The 17905-nt window shown below is 36.2% G+C and overlaps 4 protein-coding genes across 5 annotated transcripts; 1 reads left to right on the top strand and 3 right to left on the bottom strand.

Moving 5' to 3' along the window:
• Positions 1-1200: 1200 nt before the first annotated feature.
• Positions 1201-5183, bottom strand: LOC9309177 (serine/threonine-protein kinase KIPK2). 2 transcript variants are annotated; one of them, XM_021020219.1, is made up of 3 exons: positions 4837-5183; positions 2258-4303; positions 1201-2179 (listed from the first exon to the last, which is right to left on the bottom strand). In XM_021020219.1, exons 2-3 carry the CDS (start codon positions 4201-4203, stop codon positions 1330-1332), a joined length of 2796 nt encoding a protein of 931 aa, XP_020875878.1. In that variant the 5' UTR covers positions 4204-4303; positions 4837-5183; the 3' UTR covers positions 1201-1329. The 2 variants fall into 2 exon arrangements, with proteins under 2 accessions (XP_020875878.1, XP_002871049.1); XM_002871003.2 differs by having other exon boundaries at positions 2258-4293.
• A 2310-nt stretch (positions 5184-7493) lies between these two features.
• LOC9307119 (monodehydroascorbate reductase 2) lies at positions 7494-10098 on the top strand. Its single transcript, XM_021023921.1, has 10 exons — positions 7494-7672; positions 7908-7979; positions 8092-8143; positions 8235-8315; positions 8410-8528; positions 8623-8842; positions 8937-9055; positions 9147-9272; positions 9367-9507; positions 9597-10098. Exons 1-10 carry the CDS (start codon positions 7619-7621, stop codon positions 9918-9920), a joined length of 1308 nt encoding a protein of 435 aa, XP_020879580.1. The 5' UTR covers positions 7494-7618; the 3' UTR covers positions 9921-10098.
• A 94-nt stretch (positions 10099-10192) lies between these two features.
• On the bottom strand, positions 10193-13754 carry LOC9307118 (subtilisin-like protease SBT4.15). The gene is made up of 11 exons (XM_002871002.2): positions 13463-13754; positions 13261-13352; positions 13087-13184; positions 12871-13017; positions 12682-12787; positions 12384-12588; positions 11990-12298; positions 11802-11902; positions 11472-11717; positions 11067-11389; positions 10193-10986 (listed from the first exon to the last, which is right to left on the bottom strand). The coding sequence occupies exons 1-11, from the start codon at positions 13559-13561 to the stop codon at positions 10409-10411; spliced, it is 2304 nt and encodes a 767-aa protein (XP_002871048.1). The 5' UTR covers positions 13562-13754; the 3' UTR covers positions 10193-10408.
• An 87-nt stretch (positions 13755-13841) lies between these two features.
• Positions 13842-17461, bottom strand: LOC9307117 (GDSL esterase/lipase At5g03610). Its single transcript, XM_021023922.1, has 5 exons — positions 17139-17461; positions 16844-17053; positions 14736-15013; positions 14322-14628; positions 13842-14237 (listed from the first exon to the last, which is right to left on the bottom strand). The coding sequence occupies exons 1-5, from the start codon at positions 17200-17202 to the stop codon at positions 14017-14019; spliced, it is 1080 nt and encodes a 359-aa protein (XP_020879581.1). The 5' UTR covers positions 17203-17461; the 3' UTR covers positions 13842-14016.
• Positions 17462-17905: the final 444 nt, after the last annotated feature.

Genomic DNA, 17905 nt, shown 5'->3' with positions numbered 1-17905 from the left:
TTTATAAGGTTTTACAATGTATTTTAAAAGGTTTTACAACGTATTTACAAGGTATTTATAAGATATTATAAGATTTTACAAGCTATTTTATAAGATTTTTACAAGTTATAAGGTTTTACAAGTTTTTTATAAGGTTTTACAAGTTATAAATACCTTATAAAACCTTAAAGTACCTTGTAAAACCTTTTAAAATACATTGTAAAACCTTACAAAACACTTGTAAATACCTTGTAAAAAACCTTTAAAATACCTTGTAAATTTTTCCCGCCAAAAATTTTCCCGCCAAAAAAATTTCGCAAAAAAAATTGCGGAATTACTTTTCCCGCAAAAAAAATTTTTTGGCGGGAAAATTTTTTGGCGGGAAAAATTTTTACGGGAAAATTTTACAAGGTTTTTTAAAGGTTTTTACAAGTGTTTTGGCGGGAAAATTGCGGGATCACTTTTCCCGCCAAAAAATATTTTGTATTTTGTGGACCTAATTTTGTTTCAAATAAGGGTAAAATGGTCATTAAAAATTAAAAGAGGACATACTTAAAAATGGACTCTCAAAGGGGGCATTTTTGAAAAGGGGTATTGAAAAAGGGGCATTTTTAACAATTTCTCTACTAATATTAGTATCATCTAACCGTAAGTTTTTCAAAAAAAAATTATTTTTAGATGTCTATTTCCTCTTCTATGGTATTTCCATTTCTCTATTTAAGATATCCATATAATGAGAAAAAAATTATGTTTTTTGTTTGGGTTTTAACCGTTGTGAGATATCCTCAGCAACTTACAAACTACAAGGCAACAAATTACTAAACGTTACAAAAACATTAATAGATCTTTAACATACGTTACTTTTAATTTTTTAACCAATAATTCACACTTTCAAAATTATTTGTTTAGATAAAATATCTCTTGTTTATCTCTTAGTCGTCGTACATTGAAAGCGGATGCTTCGGTGATAAACTGATAATTATATATAACGCTTGGGAGGAAAAACAATTCTTGGTAAAAGTGTTGTTCTGGACTCTAATTTAAAGATATGTATGAGCAGAATTTCCAAGTTTAAGAGACTATTGTACATTACATGAATCACAACATTTTTCAAAAGAAATAAGTATATCAATCAATATCCATATTTCTTTATTTCAGGTAATTTTCTATTTGGAAAAAATTATATTTAAAACCAAATAACAATAGTTGACAAAAAGTAAAAGTAAAATAACAATACTTCTTTTAAACAAAACGAAACAAATAATAAACCAAAAAGTGACTCTGTGACTTAAGATACAAGCAAGAGTTCTATGAAAGGCTTTGTTATCACGTAAGCTTCCCCATCTTCCTCTAGAATAACTCAAACTCAAGATGTTCCCCAACTGCCTTGCAATCTAAGTAATTGCTATTCCCTTCATGGTTCGGAACTCCATAGTCATAAAAATCCGGAAGCTCAGGCGGGATCGCACACCGGATCAACGCCCAGTTCAAGCCTTCGAAGAACGCATGCCGTTTTATCTCCGCTGCTCCTTTCTCTGTCCCTAACCGGTTCTCAGGTTCCTTGACCAACAAACCTCTTATAAGATCCTTAGCTTGGAAACTCACATTAGGGTTATCAGGAAACTTCAAGCTCTGAAGCACCACATTAGCTATAGTCTCCTCATTAGTAGCACCTTTGAATGGAGTTTTCCCGTAAAGAAGCTCATATAGAAAGATCCCAAATGTCCACCAGTCAACGGCAGCACCGTGACCTTCGCCTTTAATGATCTCTGGTGCGAGATACTCGTGTGTTCCAACAAAAGAGTTTGATCTTGCATCTGTTGGTTCTGCCACAAGCTGTGGCAATGATTTGAACCGTGCGATTAGGTCAGATTTCTTGAGTTTTTTCATCATTATGCGGTGTTGTTTGCCTTTTTTCTTGGTCCCGGATCCGCGGGAAAGTTTAGGGCGGAAACATGATGGCTCGATGCAGTTAGATCCAGTGCGGCTACCCGAAGAGAGTCTCATTGCATCTGCATGGAGCGGAGATGATGAGTTAAGAAGCGTTGGGCTCACCGTACACCTCAAAGAGAGATCAAAATCTGTCACCATGATATGTCCATCATCGCGCACCAAAATGTTCTCGGGCTTCAAATCTCGGTATATAACCCCGAGCATATGCAAATACTCCAATGCGAGAAGCACCTCCGCGACATAGAACCTGTAAGAAGAGAATTAGTAATTACATCACAAATCATAAAGCATAAAAGTTAACCACTAATGGTAAGAAACAAGGTACCTAGCCGCTGGCTCGGGAAACCACCTCCCGGGCTGCTTCTGCCTTAAGACATGTAAATCGCCTCCCGGACAACATTCCATGACCAAACAAGATAAGTTATCTGATGTGAAGTGAGCGTATAACGTTGGAAGAAACGGGTGATCAAGCATTTTGAGAATATCTTTCTCAGTTTGAGCCCTAGACATCTTGTTCCTTCTCTCCAAGAATTCATTATCCATCACTTTTATAGCAAACAAACAGTTTGTTCCCGTAAGCTCAGCGAGATAAACCGTTCCTATATCTCCGCAACCGAGCTTCTTCAGAAGATTAAAATGCCTAAGACCCAATGAACCAAGCCCATGTTGTGCCCTTATATGCTGAATAGCTTCCCATCTCACATCCTTAGACATATGAGGTCTGTTTCCAAAGCTAGACCTTGTCATTATATTATTACTCTGTTGTTGTACTTCTTCCTCGCTGATACTAGTGCTTGAACTGTTGTATCCGATACATTCCTCGCCTTTGTTTCCGATTTCTGAGTTTTCCTTGACATCTTCAATGGCTGCTCCGTCTAAGCTGAGTTTTTTTGGAGGACTATCTGGATTCATCACAACAGATTTCTCACTGAAAGAACCAATCTCCACACTCTGTTCCGACATAAATACAGAATCTTTATGATCAACTTCTTTGCCAGATAGAGAATCTTCCTCAATGATCTCATTGTTGCCGTATTCAGGAACATCTTCGATGTTCTTGTTACGGAATGCAGATGTTAAAGAAACCTGAGGGGTCTCTGTATTCATCAAATCCAGAGAGCTTCTTATCTTATCAAGTTTGGTCTCTGCACTAGCACCGATCTCATGAGAGCTCTCATAGCTTGAGCTGGAGAAGTCAGAAGCCAATTCATCTTTAACACTCTGTTTCAGCTCAAGATCTGGCTCTCCAAGTGAATCTTTAGAGGGCTCTTCTTTAGCTGCAGTGTTCTTCAAAGCGAAATGGCATCTATGGCAGAGAAGTTCCTTTGCAATGGGATCATAGAAGCCATCTACTTCATCATACACATTTGTAGCCTTCTTCTTCATGGAACCTTTGTTCCTTAGTGCCGGTTTAGCGCCTCCTCCTCGTGGAATGGTTCTGGTTAACTTAGCCACTCTCTTGCCGTTAACTATGGTGGAACTTGGTGTATTGGCATACAACAACCTCACTTTTCTAACTGATTTCAGTCCAACCACTGTCTTATTGTTCCCTGATCCAGGAGATGATGAACCCAAGTTCTTGTTCTCGATACTCAATTCTTGGTCGTCAAGAGACAAGTTCTTGTGTTTTTTAAGTATTGTCATCTCATCGCAATATCGCTTTGATGTCTGAGAGTTTTGGCTCGAAGAATGTATCTTAAGAAGACGAAGCTGCTGCGATATACTATCCGATGAACTGCTTTGATCCTCCCCGAGTAACTCGACAAGAACGGCTTTCCCTTCTTCGCTAGCTCCACTTCCCGGTTCAACCAAAACAGAACCATAAACCGAGCCTCCAGTACTAGTCTTAGGAATTCTTTTGGTAGCTGCGGTTTCCGATGCCTTAGTGACGCATAAATCTCTCAAAGCTTGTTTTAGAGTCGCTGGTTCCGCATTTCTCTTGCTAGGCGATCTCGGCCCCCCGGGATTCGCGGGACTTTTCAAAGCATTCCGTTGTAAAGGATTGTTGTTTCTACTGCTACTACTTGCACCAACTTGGTAAGAAGGAATCATTCCGGATGTTCGAATGCTTATAGACTCGAAAAGTTGGTTAATGTCATCTTCTAGTGAACCTCTGTAACCTAATTTCAGTACCGGTCGCTCCAGATCCTTGTCGTCGACAATGCTTGATCTAGAATGTGGAATAGCCGTTGATTTCGCTGTGTAAACAATAGAGTTTTGACAGTCTTCTTTTTCTTCAACAAATTCACACTTTCCGGCAAATGAACCCATAACATTAAAGCTCAGTCACACAGCATCTTAGTAACCGCGGAAATACGAGTAATCTATACAGGTAAATACATCTTTTGATCCAACACGCACCTGAAATTATCTTCATAGGTTAAGGAAGATTTTGAAATTTCTTGTTAAAGGTTGTATCAAATCACAGATTCATAAGAACAGAACATAACAGAACAGAGCAAAACAGAGCAGAGCAGAGGTATATGGAAAAAAAAATCATCAATGTTTTATTAAGTAAAGATTTTGATCAATGACTAAAGATTAAGGAACATACCAGACAAAAAACTATGAAACAGTCACATATCTGGAAAATCTAGTTCCGCAATGTCTGCAACTACAGATGGTTCTTAGTTTGATATTAATGGGTTCATGTCTTAGTTCCACAGAGATCATGTCAAATTAAAAAGTTGGAATTTTTCATATGAAGTATATTATTCATCGCCAAATTAAATGTTTAAAAACGAGAAATATGAATCTAAACTTTAGGCAACGTCGTGTTTCTATGATGTTACCTTCTTCCTAAATGATAATAAAACAGACATGTACTATTGCACAACAAAAGAAAAACTCTAATTTCATCATGATGAATCATCTATGATCACAACTTCAAGAGTAAGACAGTACCTGAAGAGATTATTGACGAAGCAGAGAGACAAGAGAAGCTGTTGTTTCGGCTTCTGTCTCTTCTCTCTTTTCGTCTGTTGGGTTTCTTTGTCGGTATATTTTTGAAGAGGTTTCAAAAGGATTCTGCATTTTTCTGGACAGTTTGAAGAACAAATCATGGGACCCATATCATATGTTTGTGGGTCTCATGTAACAACGAGATTATTAAATATCTTTGTTCAATTCGATGGAGACTATATTGACATGTTGATCACTACTGATTTTTCCGTTGACATGTGTCTTCGAGTTTTTAACTCTTAAGCATAAGAGTTTAATCTTGTTTTTTGTAGATAATTATGAACCATGTCACTGCGATGAAAACTGCAGATTTTTTTTTTGGCAAGGTTGGTTTTTAAGAATCGTGTAATTATGAACCATGTCCCTGCGATGAAAACTGTAATTCATGTGTATTGTATATATATTAGGAATTTTCTAAGGAATTGATTAAAACTTAAGAAAAAAAAAAGGCGATAATGATGGACCCAAAGTACGTTCGACAATAATGCTCATCTTTCATCACTATAAGTCTAGAAATATAAATTAATACATATCACATCGCTCGAGGGAAATTATAATGTTTCTCTCTTGGATATTCAAAAGTTAAAACAACATTAACTTTAGTTTTCTTAAAGATAAGCTGATTTTTAAAGCATATTACAGTTTTCATAAAGCGTAAAATGTTCGCAAATCCAGGAAGATCAGGACCACAATAAATAATTTAGTACGCTTTTTATATTAATTAGGGTTGTCATCATGGATTTTTAGGTAGAACATACAATACTCTCATATCACCGAAATATTTCAATATAAAGTTTTATACATATGAAATTATGAATCACATCCTCACGTAAATGTGTAGATTCATCTCGATTGTTTTCCCTTATTTTTTTTTTAATCAACAAATTTTAAGTAACTTAATACGTGAATAATGCATGTACAAGTTTGTCAATTGCAAAAAAATGTTGCTAAAGAAGTTTATCAATTGCAAATTGCGATAAATTTATTTTGTTCGTCCATCTACGATAATGATATATAGCAATTGCAATTATCACATACCTTTCATTAATATCGGTCTTCTAACCCGTAAATTGACCTTTTCTTGACTTGCTATTTGCTAATAAGTTTTTATTTTTGGTCAAATGTTTGATCCCTTGTGCTTAGCACTAAGTCTGCATATAGTGTACCAAAAAAAAAAAAAAAAAAAAATCTAACAACAGTTTAGTTGACTTAGGAAGCTACGGATCCAACGAAGTGAGAACTTCATAAAAACTATTCGTGGGTATTCCTCGAAATCTGACATATAGGACCGGCCCATTAACATAAAGCCTGAATTTAGATCCTTCTATAGTTGTCACTCACTGTAAGAAATATTCGTCATCCTCAATAATGCATATGGATTAATTAAACTGAAAAGAGTACTCTTTATATTCGAGTGCTAATTACTAGCTGCATCTATATGAAGTAAGCATCGTCCAAGAAGATTAGTAGCAAATATCAAAATCATAAGGATATATTACTACAATGTAAATTTTAATCTATTAACATATGTCAAAATCAATAGGGTACTTTTTGATACGTTAGATTCTTGTACAGCCTCTCTCTGTTCCTTTCTCATTCATTTGGATTTAAAACTCTCATTATTGTAGGCATGGAAGAGTTTTAGGCCGCCAAGGTCCACATCATTAATAGTAATTTAGTTAATGGCTCATCACATCATCAAATATTTAGGTCCCAACTTCCGCAAGTCTATCTGGTTGCTTAATTTTTCAACCCATTTGGAATTTAGCTCATCATTTTGACATATTTTTCTCCTCTTTTGACTAAAATCCAAATCATCTTTCTTCTCAAAACTATTAACATAATACTCTTATTCACATTATGTCATATGTTTTAGTAATATACTAACTATACAAAATTAAGTAGTTTATTTCTTTACTAGTAAATCTTCTTAAAACATAAGATTACGACATAATTAATCATTTAGATTATTAGTAGTTTGATTAATCACTATAATTTATGGTCTTAAGGTTATTTTTCACCATTCTTTATGGACCGCAAACAAAATCCTATGATTAGTGTAGTAAACTACATATCCTTTTTGTACTATCGGGTTTAGTGGTCAAGATAAGGTTCTTATATTAAGTTATTAATTGTCTTAGCTTTATATGCAAATAAATTATGGAATTGGTTCACTGACACTGATAATCGAATTAAAAAACTTAAAACTGTACATAAAACTAGCTACTGATTGGTGTAATACATAAATTCAAATCAACCAACAACTCCATCAAGATATTCTACTACATATATTCGTCAATTTGACTAGTGGCTGCTGACAAGAGTCATGATTCCTTTTATATAGATTCTCTTGATATGTAAGTAAAATTCTCCAAATATGAAAGCCTGAAAGTGAAAGGTATCTATCAATAAACCGGATCGTACCGGAATTTAAATCTGAAAGATGTCCGTTTTACATCGACCAGATCTGTCACGTGTTAAATAAGACCGGGTCAAAAATATTAGACGATGACTCGATTTTGATTTTGATTTCGATTCATGCACGAAGCGGGATATCTAACGGCTTAAATGAAGCCACGTGTAAAGATTCCTTCCATACCGGACAAGGTCTCCTATAAAAACCCCTGACCCAATCACATTTCTCGGATCCAAAAAGAAGAAGAAAAGGTAAAAAAGACAAATCGGAAATAAAAATAAAAATCATAGAGACGATTCGATCGCATCAATGGCGGAAGAGAAGAGCTTCAAGTATGTCATCGTCGGAGGTGGTGTCTCCGCCGTAAGTCTCTCTCTCTCTCTCTCTCTGTTCTTCTTCTCCTTCTTTTTTTTTTTATCGGATTTGTGTTTACTATCTCTTCGCTTACGAATCGTCACTCTGCACTGCTCACTGTTTCGCTTTTCGGATCCTCATCGCTAGATCTATTGGTTTTTCTGATTTATAGAAACTAGGAAGTAGATGAGAACGATGAAGATTGAGAAATTTTGTTGTTGCTTTGGGATGTTGTGATTGACAGGGATACGCGGCGAGAGAGTTCTTTAAGCAAGGTGTCAAGCCTGGTGAACTTGCTATCATTTCCAGGGAACAAGTAAGTTTCATAATCAGGACTTGAACTTTTATTTAGGCTAGATTCTTGCGATGTAGTCATCTTTCAGGATTCTTGTGATTTATAGTATTGGCAATTTTTTTGTGTTAAACAGGTGCCTCCATACGAGCGTCCTGCACTTAGCAAGGGATATATCCATCTCGAAAGTAAAAACTTGATTGTTGATTACATCACTTTGGTTTTAGTTTAGTGTGTGGTTCGTTTCTTAATTAGATTAGTCGTTCTCATGGTATATAGATAAAGCTACACTTCCGAATTTCTATGTCGCTGCTGGAAGTGGGGGAGAGAGACAGTTCCCTCAATGGTACAAAGAGAAAGGTGAGTTTCGTTTTTGTGTGCTTTAAGCGTTTTATAGCTCAATGTCTCTCTACTCTCTCATATGATGACGTCTCTGCTACGACTGTTTCTGCAGGTATTGAGCTGATTTTGGGCACAGAGATTGTCAAAGCAGATCTTGCTGCAAAGACGCTTGTCAGTGGTACTGGACAAGTCTTCAAGTACCAAACTTTGCTAGCTGCAACTGGTTCTTCGGTGAGCACAATCTATCCATCTACTTCTTACTTTGGAAGTTTCCAGCCAAGTCTTTTTTTTGCATCTCGTCTAAGGAATTTCTTAAATTGTGCAGGTCATAAGGTTGTCAGATTTTGGCGTCCCAGGTGCAGATGCTAAGAATATATTCTACCTGAGAGAACTCGAAGATGCTGATTACCTTGCTTATGCAATGGAAACAAAGGAAAAAGGAAAGGCCGTGGTTGTTGGTGGTGGTTACATCGGTCTTGAACTCAGTGCTGCTCTGAAGGCTAACAACCTCGAAGTTACCATGGTTTATCCAGAACCTTGGTGCAGTAAGTGGATACGTTAAGCCAAGCCACTAACATAGAATTCTCATCGCTCTCCCTTTGCTTAAAACCTTTCTTTTTTTGTTGTGTCTTTGAAAAGTGCCTCGGCTTTTCACCGCTGGCATTGCTTCCTTCTACGAGGGTTACTACGCCAACAAAGGAATCAACATTGTGAAAGGCACTGTTGCATCCGGTTTCAGTACCAACTCAAATGGAGAGGTTAGCAATTAGCACCACCATTCAAACTTGACAATCAGCAGTTTTTCTCTCCGCTGCTTTAACAATGTCTCTCTGTTGCTTAATGATGCAGGTGACTGAGGTGAAATTGAAGGACGGAAGAACATTAGAAGCTGATATCGTGATCGTGGGTGTCGGTGGTAGACCGATTATATCACTCTTCAAAGGTCAAGTCGAAGAAGAGAAGGGTGCTTTGAAGGTTTGTGGCTTGCATACTCCATTTTCTTCAGCATCTGATATATAGTTTTTTTTAATTATTATTGTTAACTCATGAGATCTTTCTTTGATTGCAGACTGATGGGTTCTTCAAAACAAGCCTCCCAGATGTATACGCCATTGGTGATGTAGCCACCTTCCCAATGAAACTCTACAACGAAATGAGACGTGTTGAACACGTTGACCATGCTCGCAAATCCGCTGAACAAGCCGTAAAGGTAACAAAAAAATTCTTCTTCAACCCGTCTTAACGAAGGAGCTGTATAAAATCATCTTAATTAGATCGATTTATATAATGATTTCCTAGGCAATCAAGGCGGCTGAGGAAGGGAACTCAATTCCGGAATATGACTATCTTCCATACTTCTACTCTAGAGCCTTTGATCTCTCATGGCAGTTTTACGGTGACAACGTTGGAGAAAGCGTATTATTTGGGGACAATGACCCGAAATCGCCTAAGCCGAAATTCGGGAGCTACTGGATTAAAGAAGGAAAAGTGGTTGGAGCATTTTTAGAAGGTGGAACTCCTGAAGAGAACAATGCAATTGCTAAACTTGCACGAGCACAACCTTCTGTTGAGAGCCTTGAAGTGCTGTCTAAAGAAGGCCTTTCCTTCGCCACAAAGATATAAATTGCCTTTCTAGGTTCTGTGTTAGTGTGAGCTTTGAGTTCGAGTGGCTTTCATGTCATTTTGCTATTATGATAGCAGAGTGGACATTTTTGTTATTTGTTTGACTTGCTTTCTTTGGATTGTTTGGTTCCAAAATAAAATTGAAATTCACCAATTAACTTTTCTGATCTTTTTCTTTCTTCGGTAATGGTGCACCAAAATTGTTGGAAACGTTTCAGTTCACTTTTTTACAAAAACCTTATTTCATTTGTAGACTGTTTTACTAACTTCTTGTTTTTGTAGGAGATTGGTCCTTCTCTACAACACAATTCAAGGTTTAATTCAACTAAAGTTTTGGATAATTACTGTATATGTTCCTATTTATTTCAAGTTTCAACAACACTAATATATACGAGGAAAAAAAAAAACACCACTAGAATTAAAATGTAAAACCAACACACAATTTTAGAAAAAAACAAACAATGATCTAAAAAAGCAGTCTTGTCTCTTTAACGGTAATCGTTATCCGATCGAAACAACAGAATTGGGCTTCTAACAACATGTCCTCTGGAATCATCCCATTCCACAGAAGCAGACACAATCCCTTTCATCGTCTCATCCCAAACTCCATCAATCACAACCTTAAAATTCTTCTTCTCTCCAGGCCTCTCGAAACTCATAACTTTAGGCACAACCTCCACTCTCAAACCCTTCGGTGCCCAAACCCTAGCCACGTAGGTCGATGGTCCGTATCCCACATTCCTCACTGTTCTATAGAAAACCTCCGACACTTTGGTATCCGTAGAAGTCACTTGCTTGTGCATTGACGGATAATTTAACCCGTCGGATCCTAACCCTCGCTTGAAATTCTCGCATTTGTATTCTTTCTTCGTCGTAGTGTTGTTCTTGTTATTGCCGATTAAAAGTCCGATGCTTGTGCTATTATACCCTTCTTTACAGAGGAATCTTAGGTATGCGTCCTCTGTGATGTCGTAGACTAGACCCGGGTGAATCGCTCTTCTCGGGTTGATTTGACCCGACCCGTAACTTAATTCTGCTTCGTTGCCTTTGATTCTCATAGGAGTAGCTATAAGGAAGTGTAAAGGTTGAAACTTTCTATTATTTTGAGAACATTTTGAGCTTTTTTGTTTGATGATTTTAGTTTACCTGTTGTCATAAGGGCGGATTTGATTGCGGCTGGAGACCAATCAGGATGGAATGATTTGACATAAGCTGCTGCAGCTGCTGCGTGAGGACAAGCCATTGATGTTCCTGACATTATGGAGAAAAGTGTTCGTCTATTGTCGTCTGGATAACCGGTTACCGATGCTAGCTTCGAGTATGCCGCGAGAATGTTTAGTCCTGGCGCTGATATGTCAGGCTTGAGAATGTTGGGACTTATTCGTTGAGGTCCTCTTGCTGAGAAGGAAGAAATCGATGGAGCTAACATTTTGGTTGTTTTAGTCTTAAAGATAACAGCTTGAGGATTTCTGTTAAGTTCGATTGTGTTAGGAACAGCAAGAACAATAGAAGTAAGAAGAAAGACATAGAGAGAAGAGATTGATTGATTACTTGGTGGAGTTGATGTATTCAGTGATCTTTGTACCGTCTTCAAAGAAGACATAAGATCCAGCAATGAGAGTTGAAGTGGCCATATCAGTTGGTTCTAGAAGTTGAACGATCACACCAGCTCCTTTTAAGCTTCTCACAACATGGTCTTGACCTTGACCTCCATTGCCTCCTTCTTCGCGTCCTGCTTCACAGTAAACTACCTTCCCCATCACTTTATCCTCCCCTAATGTCCCGGGCTCACAAGTACTGCATAAACTCACAACCGTTAAGACGATCAAGACTGTGAAAAACTGAGAAAGATTAAGGCTTTTTATGTTGTTGACAATCTACCTGGGCTCTCCATAGCCTCCTGCAGATAAGTTAGATGCAAGCGAACCGCTTGTTAACGGATACATTTTCTTTCTTGGATTGAATCCGTTTAGAGAGATCCCCTGCAAAAGAGATCGTGGAATCTTATGGTAATTGCCATACAAGCAAGATTGAGATGATACTTCAGTTCTTGAAAGAGAAATACTTACAGATGCGGTGAGGCCATTTCCGAGTTTAACAACAGTTTCAAACTTCCGGTCGAGTGAGTTAGCCGCGACAGTCATTACCCACGGCGCGAGGTTGGAAACCGTAAAGAGACCGGGGCCATTATTGCCTGCAGAACACATTGTCAAGATCCCTCTCTTCATCGCGTGAAACGCTCCAATCGCGATTGGATCTTCGAAAAACGGAAGTGAGGCTCCTCCAATTGAAATTGATATTATATCGACCCCATCAGAAATAGCCTCGTCGAATGCTGCCAACATGTCCATATCTGTACATCCTGAGTCCCAGCACACCTTAATTTGAAACAGAGCATAATGTGTCTCAGATATTCCTTCTGTTCCAAGAAAACAGAGTAATGATATAACATACAAAACAAACCTTATAAGCCGCTATTCGAGCAGAAGGAACACCGCCTCTAGCTGTTCCGTTTGCAATTCCGAAAAGGCTAGCGCTGGAGACTGAAACACCCGCAATTGTGGAAGATGTGTGGGTCCCGTGACCATCGTAATCCGCTGCAGAGTCTCCCTCGCCATCAGGAAGGCCTTCTTGTTGGAGGCGGAAGTACTTTGCTCCAAGTACTTTACTGTTTTAACATCAATCCAAAACCAAACTAAGTAAAAAGAAGAGAGTAAACAAGTTGCAGAAACAGCGGATGATGGAAAGAGAGCATTTGTACTTATTGCAACGAGTAAAGTTATTTCCAGTTACACATTTTCCTTTCCATTTAGCTGGAGGAGGGCCAACGCCTTTGTCATTAAAGCTCGGTGAGTCGACATCGATTCCTTTTGTCAACAACGAAAAGAGTTGTAAATCGGAGTGTATCGATATTTTTAGACTCAAGTTCTAACAACTAAGTTTACTTTACCTGTGTCAAGAACTCCCACAATGATATTACTCTCTATTGCTACACTTCTTTTGTATTTAGACTCAACAAGTCCTAGAAAATCCCATGATCTTGTAGTGTGAAGCTGTCTTTGAGTGTTCTTAAACACCGATACAACTCCTTCTTCGCCTGCAAAGAAACAATCAATAATCACATCAAGATAAAACTCAAAAACATTCTAGCAGTTTTGTTACTTACGTGATAGCTTCTCTGCTTCATGAGGAAAAAGCCTTGCCACAAATCCATTAATGTTCTTCCCATAGCTATACATTTTCACTTCTCTTGCTTTGCTCTCACTGCAAAAATATGTAAATTCTAATAAAAATTCGGATATATCAGTGACAATTCTATGAGCAAGAAACTGATCCTTACTCTCCGATCACTGTCAATAGAAGATTGTGATGGTTTTCCGCGGCTTCAACATGAGAATTCTCAGTTGCTTCTCCCATGTACACAATGTAAGGCTATAACGACAGAGAAACAGAACAAAAAGGATGAGAGATTCTTAGTAATCTAAAACCATGGATTGTCTCATCACAACACATAAAAACACTCATCACTCTTACGTTATTACCTTTCTCTCGTTGTTTTCATCTTCCGTGGCTGCTATAAATGCGGTGTTAACAAGGCAAAAACAGAGTATAAACAACCGTAAACGCTGATTCGAAACCATATTTTGGATATTGAGATCCGTTAAATTGAGATTTGCTTTTGTCCGAGAAGAAAATCTACACTCTAATGTTAATAAAACAAAGAGGACAGTACTTAAAATAACCACTAATGTTTTTAACTGTTTTGTTAAGGCTAAGTATTAGTATACGACTGAGAGTCCTTTGGCTTGTTATTAGGATCTTGTTTCACCTAATTTTCCGGTTTATTAGTTACACGTAATTTATTTTATATTTTTGTTTTTATTTATTTGTTTTTTGTTTCTCTTAATGAAACTAAATAAGGGGTTAATGAGTAATGGTTATTTGAGATTTTATTAGTCACACAATCTTTTTTAACACACAAACACATAGAAACACAAATGAATGAAGAGATACTGAAAACAGAAATAGAGAGCTCAAACATTGAACTTCAGAAAAAGAAACCTAAGAGAAATGTGTGTGTGTGTTTTTTTGTTTCTCACGCTTTGATCAAAGACGCGGTAAGACTTTCGCGTAAAACAGAGTAAACCGATCTCCATCCTTCTTCTGTAGGGTGAAGTCCATCCCAAAAGAAAGCAGATTTAGGATTATCACATACAATATACTTCTTCACTCCCTTCTCATCCACACTTCCACAGTTATACTTGCGGCTCACGCCTATGCAACACGGCTTTAATGGACTCTCAAACCTTGTACTCCCTACATTTCCGAAAAACCGATCAGCATAAGAAAAAAAAGAGGCAAACAAAATGCAAAAAAATTTAAACTATTTTTTTTTTTTACCTGGATTAGCTCCTTTGTTCTTGAACACAGTCAAGAAAGCATTGTAGAGATCAAGGATGATGAAAGTCGACTGCTTGGTCTCGTTATTGAGCTTTGCCACAACTTGCTGCAATAAGTTGTTGTGGAGGTTAACTAGAGCGTTTTGTGTCTCGTTGCAACGCTGGAACGATGATACAAAGGTGAAGGGAGGGAGACAACCGAGCGGTTGCAGCGATGGTACTGCTATCTTTTTCACTCCCAAAGCGTGGATCCGCCTCAAATTCACCTCTGTTTGATCCACAACTTGCTTTATGAATGCTGGAAATTCCTGTAAGATGCAATGAATCGCTATACCTTTTAGCATCACTATCTAAGTCGGACCAAAGATGTATAAAGATAAAAATAAAAATAGTGTAAGAAATGTTTTTATCTTACAGAGGCAGGGCGGTTTAGGGCGATGAAATTGGAGTAGTCGTTGCCAGCGACGCTGACGAGAGCAACGGAGGAAGTAAGCTCGGAAGGATAGTAGATATCGCCGGCGGTGAGAAGGTTCTGGAAGATGTCTATTTGAGTGGTCATGTTGGGCAATGGAGTTTGAGTGTTGAACACTCCTGTTCCTCCGTATGCAAAATTCATTCCGTACTGCAACCGTTTCTTTCCCGCGTAATCTTTCCAGAAGTATGGGATTGGTGATTTTATCCCCACGAATTTTGCTACAAAAATATATTTTATCAATTTGAGATTTTTGTTACTAAATTTTGTAGATTTTAGTGAATTTGATACTGTATGCCTTCTTAACTTCAGTTACATTCATATGCAGTGGTCAGACTCGGTTGTCAGTTGTTAGTTTATAAATTGACCTAAAATTGAGTCTTTTAAAAAACATTTTTTCAAGTAAATAGAATACCAAAAATTAATGCATTTCATCGTTGACAAATTAATGCAAATTTAATACATTATCATCAATCCTAAGAGATTTATAGAGAAAGGCTATTGAGTATTGACAATAGACTTTTCAGAATTAGTGTTCATTAAACTATAATGTACGTACTTTAACAGCGCATATGTTGGTGGTTAGCTTTATATTCTTTTTGTATATTAAATAATAAAGAAGATGAAAAAAAGCTTGGAGTATGTTGCTTTGTTGATGCTAAGTGGTAGTGGCTATGATGAGTGAGTATTAAAAAGAAATAAGAATAATAAATAAAAATTTAACCTTTAAATAAATAAAAAAGATAGACAAGAAGGAAAAAATAAATCAGCACCGAATACAAGGAATCCAAAATATATAAATTAATTATATTGGTACATGTTAATTAATGTTATAGCATTCCAGGTAAATTACATGTTATTTGTCATATTATGTGTGACCATATTAACGTGTTAAAATTCAAAAACCAAAAAAACTTACTCACTCTTTTTCCTTAAGTTTGATGTTTTGGGTTTTACACATAAATTAAGAAAAACTAATTTTTGTATTATTTAATTATTTGTGTGTTTGTTTAATAATTTTAGTTTCACTTCTCTCCTTTTCTTATTGGTTAAAATTAAAAGTAATAATGATATTATTACTAAACATTTGTGAAACAAGAAAAATTTTCAAAACATTAAACTTTTAAGAAAAGAGGGAGTATTATAGAACAGCTAAATGACGAAAAGAAAAAAAAACAGCTAAATGACGACAACGTAAGAAAAAAGACACTGGTCAATAGAGGACAAGAAGGATTTGACGCAACACTGACAACTGGTAAAATAATCGAACTAATTTCCCTTACCAACCAAACCAATTTCAAAAACCAAATTAGTAGTAATATATTTCCTAGAGAGATTGAATTAAAAAAAAAAAAAAGAAACTGAAATGATTCCTAATTTTCTCATAATATGTTCATCGAGACAGAAACACAGTTTATAGGAATATAAATGGTTATATGTTATAGTATAAATTTTGCTACACGGAAAAGGTTTATAGGATAATAAAAAGGAGAATATAAATAGTTTTTAAGACTGATAAATAGCAGAAAAGAAAGTAAAAAATTCACTTTAACAAAAGCAAAGTACAATAATAAGAAGATGGCAAGAAGAAAGAAAAGCAAAAGTGAGTCGCGCACTGGATTGACACTAGATCACTCTTCCATCAATTGGCAACAAAAAAAAATGATCACTCTTCCATCATTGTTTTTTGAACCCTATTTAAATATTTATGATTTACGCGTCATCATTTCCACATATCTACATATATATGTTAAATATACGTATATAACAATACTATCTTATTATTAAAACATACGGTTAAAATTTTAAACGAGGCTTAAACATCGATTAGTTAGTTACCTAACACTAATCAATCATAGAACTAAAGTCAGTCAAGTAATTGAACTGTTACAGCAGGAGACTTTAGGTGGTTCGTCAATAAAATTGATTAGGCTTTTTTTTAAAAATTTCTCAACAAATTTAATCTAGATATTCCCTAAAAACAAGATTGATAGTTTGATACTATATAGCTTAAGGATGATAAGTTTTTACTTTTGAAGATGAAAAGTTACCTAGAAAATCTGTTGCCACACGTCCGTCGGAGAAACGGCCAGCAGGCTTTCCGGGGAAAGTGATACCGTAAGGGAATTTCCAGGAGCTAGAGAAAGCCTTTTTAATGTTTCCCGTATCGGCATACGAATCTCCGAACACAAACAGTTTCGTTGGTCTAAATGCGTACAAGTGATGATTTTGATTTGAACCCTCCACTCCATTGATTTCTCCTGTATAATAAAAAAAATAAACAAAAAATTTGGTTTTAACGAATTTGTTATGATGAGAGCCATAGATGAATGTAAAATTAATTACCAAATAAGAGCGAAGTGAATAAGAAGAGAAATAAGGAGAAGAAGAGTTTGATCAAAGAATCCATTTTCAAGATTCAGAGCAACGAGGTTCTCTTTTAATGACCAAAACAAAAGAAAGGAGAAGGGAGAGAGAGTAAGTGGAAGAGAGAAGATGGGTTTAAAAGAGAGCACTTTGAGAATTGAAATTGAATTTGTGTTCTCACTAATGTCTTTGTGGCTTTATATAGTAAGCCTAATCAATATTTTTAGAGTTGATGTGAAACGACTACGATCTGGTCAACTTTTGTATCTTTATTCTTTGTGTTTATTCAATTTTGTTTTGCACCATTTAAGTTTCTGAATTATGTTTGTTTATTGGCGTTTTAGTGTTATACTTAAAAAACATTACAAATTACATTGTTTTTATTCGATTATCAAATATATATGTATTTTCAAACATGTGCTGACTTATAGTTTTTATTCAATAAAAGTATATTCTAGATCAAAACTTATATTTCTCATCACACGGTACGACTTCAAATTTGTAGGCTGAAATCTTAGTTCTTACTTCCGTAGACTACTATTCATGTCCATATCGTTTGTTTCACTTTTGAAAAAACATATCAAATGAATAATTATAGTAGTGAATGATAAATAACAAAATTGCTTTTGAATCTTGTTGTGAGTTTTTTTTTTTTTGGGGAAAAGTTGTGAATTTATTAAAATGTAGTTTTTCTTGGTAAATAAGACTAGTTTTCTTACATTATCAAAAATTGCATAAATTTCCAT

Source organism: Arabidopsis lyrata (assembly GCF_000004255.2).
Source record: "Arabidopsis lyrata subsp. lyrata unplaced genomic scaffold ARALYscaffold_6, whole genome shotgun sequence".
NCBI lineage: Eukaryota > Viridiplantae > Streptophyta > Magnoliopsida > Brassicales > Brassicaceae > Arabidopsis > Arabidopsis lyrata.
Note: the sequence above shows the minus strand (reverse complement) of the source record. Positions and strands in the feature narration are given on the sequence as shown.